Source organism: Limulus polyphemus, unplaced genomic scaffold (assembly GCF_000517525.1).
Source record: "Limulus polyphemus unplaced genomic scaffold, Limulus_polyphemus-2.1.2 Scaffold4826, whole genome shotgun sequence".
Lineage (NCBI taxonomy): Eukaryota > Metazoa > Arthropoda > Merostomata > Xiphosura > Limulidae > Limulus > Limulus polyphemus.
In genome coordinates, this window is record NW_013670436.1 from 68,549 (window position 1) to 72,270 (window position 3,722).

Genomic DNA, 3,722 nt, shown 5'->3' on the forward strand with positions numbered 1-3,722 from the left:
AGACACTATAATCAGTCCTCATCAAACACCACAGACCTCTCCCTTCTAAGACACTATAATCAGTCCTCATCAAACACCACAGACCTGTCCTTTCTAAGACACTATAATCAGTCCTCATCAAACACCACAGACCTGTCCTTTCTAAGACACTATAATCAGTCCTCATCAAACACCACAGACCTGTCCTTTCTAAGACACTATAATCAGTCCTCATCAAACACCACAGACCTGTCCCTTCTAAGACACTATAATCAGTCCTCATCAAACACCACAGACCTGTCCTTTCTAAGACACTATAATCAGTCCTCATCAAACACCACAGACCTCTCCCTTCTAAGACACTATACATATAATGCTCTGTAACCATCTAAGTTCTCAGATTTTGATATGTTTGAAACACTATAGACATTCCAACGTGTAATCCACTATAAAAAATAGCACCTTCGAAACACCGTAGAAAAATCCTTGAAAGTATCAACAATATTATTTTAACTGTTGTACAATATTGTGGAGAGAACATATTAACAGGATCAAGCCGTTATGGAACGTCACAGGTAATTTCAAACATATAATCCAACAATTTCTTCAACGTTATTGGCTTTCAAGAAGCAACAACCAGAGGCTGAAATAGGCTTAATTTTTACGTCACAGATGAAATTACTTTGAATTGAAAATACAGAAGTTGCTTTGTCCAAACAAACAGCATTATGCAAATCATTACGAATGGGGGGAAAATGTCAAGCTATACAGATTTCCAGAGAGGTAATTTGAATTCTTAGGTTTAAAGATGGTGTCAGTTCAGTATTAGTAAACTTTCTCTCGTCCAATATGTCATCTCTGGAAACGTCACAGAGCACGTGCTCCGCAACTTTGGAAGAAATCTCCAGTCTAATCTGTGGATATTCCTTTACGAAAGTGTCCAGCCATCTGGTGGTAGAATTCTGTACAGTTGAAGATGTAATTTTACGACCGTATATAGAACGTTTTTCTGAATTATAAAATATTTGTATTAATTTAACTTAGAACGTTTTTCTTCTGTTTAATTTCATTATGTAAGAGGTTATTTTTTTCAACGAACAAGAATCTTCTGAAGATTGTCTTCGAATCTGATGGGAACAAACCCAACAAAATGTACAACTCACAGTAATTGTCATGTTCAACAGTTTAAGAATTTAAATTTAGAATTTAAACACTGCAAGAACAGTTCTTTTTTTTGTCCGCTAGATTTAAATATGACAGAAATGACGTCCACGTAATGTCAGTATTATAACGGTTTGATTTCATTTGGACCAGAAACGATTTGCCAATTGTCGGCGCTAATCAAGAACCTATACAATCCCCGTCCATCTGTTGAAACTAAAGCGAGATCATCTTACAGCCAATGAAATTAATTCTCACAACAACATAATCAGGTATACCGTTTGCGGTGCTCTGAACAAACTGTATCACAGCGTAAATCTTTGATTTCTTCCAACAGAACAGTTCAAGGTTAAAGCTGGCCAGGTAAATTACCATCTTGTATCTCGTGGTCAATATCAAAACTACTGTAAACTCCTTGACTGTATATATATATATATTTAAAGAGGAATTTGATTAAAATGTCAGGTTTATTGGAATAATTCATGTTTTAAAACCATCTAGAGAGAACATTCTACCACCTGTTGCAATCATCAAGTTAAATATGAACTTGACAACACGTGAATATCTTTTGTATTTTAATTTCAGACAACTTACTCAAGACGATCCAGTCTTGTCGGTATTAGCTTTAATGGCCAAATTCTATGACTTTTTCTAAAGTCATACATGATCACTAACCAGTGTATGATAGTCTAAAGAGGATGTATCCAGTCAGTGGCGTAGTTATTGGGGGGGCAGTACTGTGGTAATACAAATTCGGAAATTTTTATTAGATATGTTAACAACAAAATCCTCCCTTCTTGCTAGTACGTGCATGACTGGTGTTGAAGAGAAGTTTAGTGACGTATATTTCGTGTACTTGGTATCTGGATAGTATCAAACGTTTTCGCCTCCGGGAAAAATTTCTAGCGACGCCACTGTGTGCGGAACAAAATAAAATGTTACAAAAGTTAATGGCTGGAGACGGCTTGAATGGGTAATGAAGAAAAACTTTAATATAACAGCAAATGTACAACGTTTCGACAAGGTTTTGTCATCATTAGGTACCAGTTAATGGCAGTGTTCGGACAACACGCATGGAACGTTATGGGGGGGAGAAAACACGTGGTAGTGGAGTACGTGCTTTTTATATCCGCCGACGTTCACGGACAAAAAAATCAATCAATACTTAATCAATAGGTATCCAGATAAAAAAAATCACATTTTTTATTTATAACTTACCTCGTCCACTTCTCCCTACAAATCTCAGATCGTTGAACTTCGCTACTTGACTCTTCATAACGGCGGTGGCGTTTCGCAGCTCAGCACAAAAATTCTCGTCGTTTCCAGCGTGAATGGTTACTAGGGTCCCGTCAGAAACTTCCGCTAGGGCGACCACCTTGAAAGCCACGGGTAGGGTTTTGTTGGAACGCCAGTGGGACGGTAAGATGGAACACAGAAAGTTCGGACTCCCGGTACGTATAAGTTCCCCTGGATGATCATTTAAAACCTCGTGTAAGGCACGTTCTTCCGGGAGTGAGAGGTCTGTCATGTTGGCGTTGGCTTTGCCAGCCGACAGTCTAAGTTCTTTGGGCAAGTGCATAACAGTGGGGTTATGATTCAACTGTAAGAAACTGTTCTTTCAACTCGCACGTGCTTCTGAATGGTAAAAGGGCGAGCTTGCGGTCTTACATAACGCGCCGGCTGGCTTCACTCGGCGCCCGGAATTCCCAATGTCCTACCTACACGAAAAACTGAAACTCAGTTTCGTAGTAAGTAAAAAAGCGCCCTCTCGCGGAGAAGGGAAGTAAAGCATTGCAAGGTCATCTGTCTCTGACACATGCGAGGGCGGTCTGTTACGCAAGTCAGTGGTTCTCGTTATTTTTGATGAGTTGAATTCTCGGACTCTTTAAGTCACTGGGTGCCGATCACATTAAAACTGTAGTTAGGTAATGCATATATCTACAGCTTACGAACTAAACGTATTATAAAAAACACACACTTATTTCCTAGGTTGTTTGTTTCAACCTTAAGTTAGAAATCACGAAAGTTATAATAATTGGTTTACAAACGATTTACAGAGTTTCGTTAACCGGCTGTTGTGTATGGTACAGACAGACATATCGTAGGGACGAAATTAAACGTCCCAAACAAAACCAAGGATTAGCCAGTTTGGAGTTATGCTGAATGTTAAATATCGTTTACAAGGTTATTTAGAACCAAGGATTAGCCAGTTTGGAGTTATGCTGAATGTTAAATATCGTTTACAAAGTTATTTAGAACCAAGGATTAGCCAGTTATGCTGAATGTTAAATATCGCTTACAAAGCCACTTAGAACCAAAGTTTAACTAAGTTTGGGGTTATACTGAATGTTAAATATCGTTTACAAAGCCACTTAGAACCAAAGTTTAACTAGTTTGGGGTTATACTGAATGTTAAATATTTTTTACAAGGTTATTTAGAACCAAAGTTTAACTAGTTTGGGGTTATACTGAATGTTAAATATCGTTTACAAAGCCACTTAGAACCAAAGTTTAATTAGTTTGGGGTTATAATGAATGTTAAATATCGTTTACAAAGCCACTTAGAACCAAAGTTTAATTAG

At 37.8% G+C, this 3,722-nt stretch overlaps 1 protein-coding gene across 2 annotated transcripts in view; it reads right to left on the reverse strand.

Moving 5' to 3' along the window:
- The window catches only part of LOC106471739 (runt-related transcription factor 3-like), a 17,835-nt gene extending 15,001 nt beyond the window's left edge, over positions 1-2,834 (reverse strand). For both annotated transcript variants that reach the window (XM_022400348.1, XM_022400347.1), the window contains exon 1: positions 2,359-2,834. In XM_022400348.1, coding sequence (XP_022256056.1) covers positions 2,359-2,719 — 361 coding nt within the window. In that variant the 5' untranslated portion in view covers positions 2,720-2,834. The remainder of the gene's footprint in view (positions 1-2,358) is intronic.
- Positions 2,835-3,722: the final 888 nt, after the last annotated feature.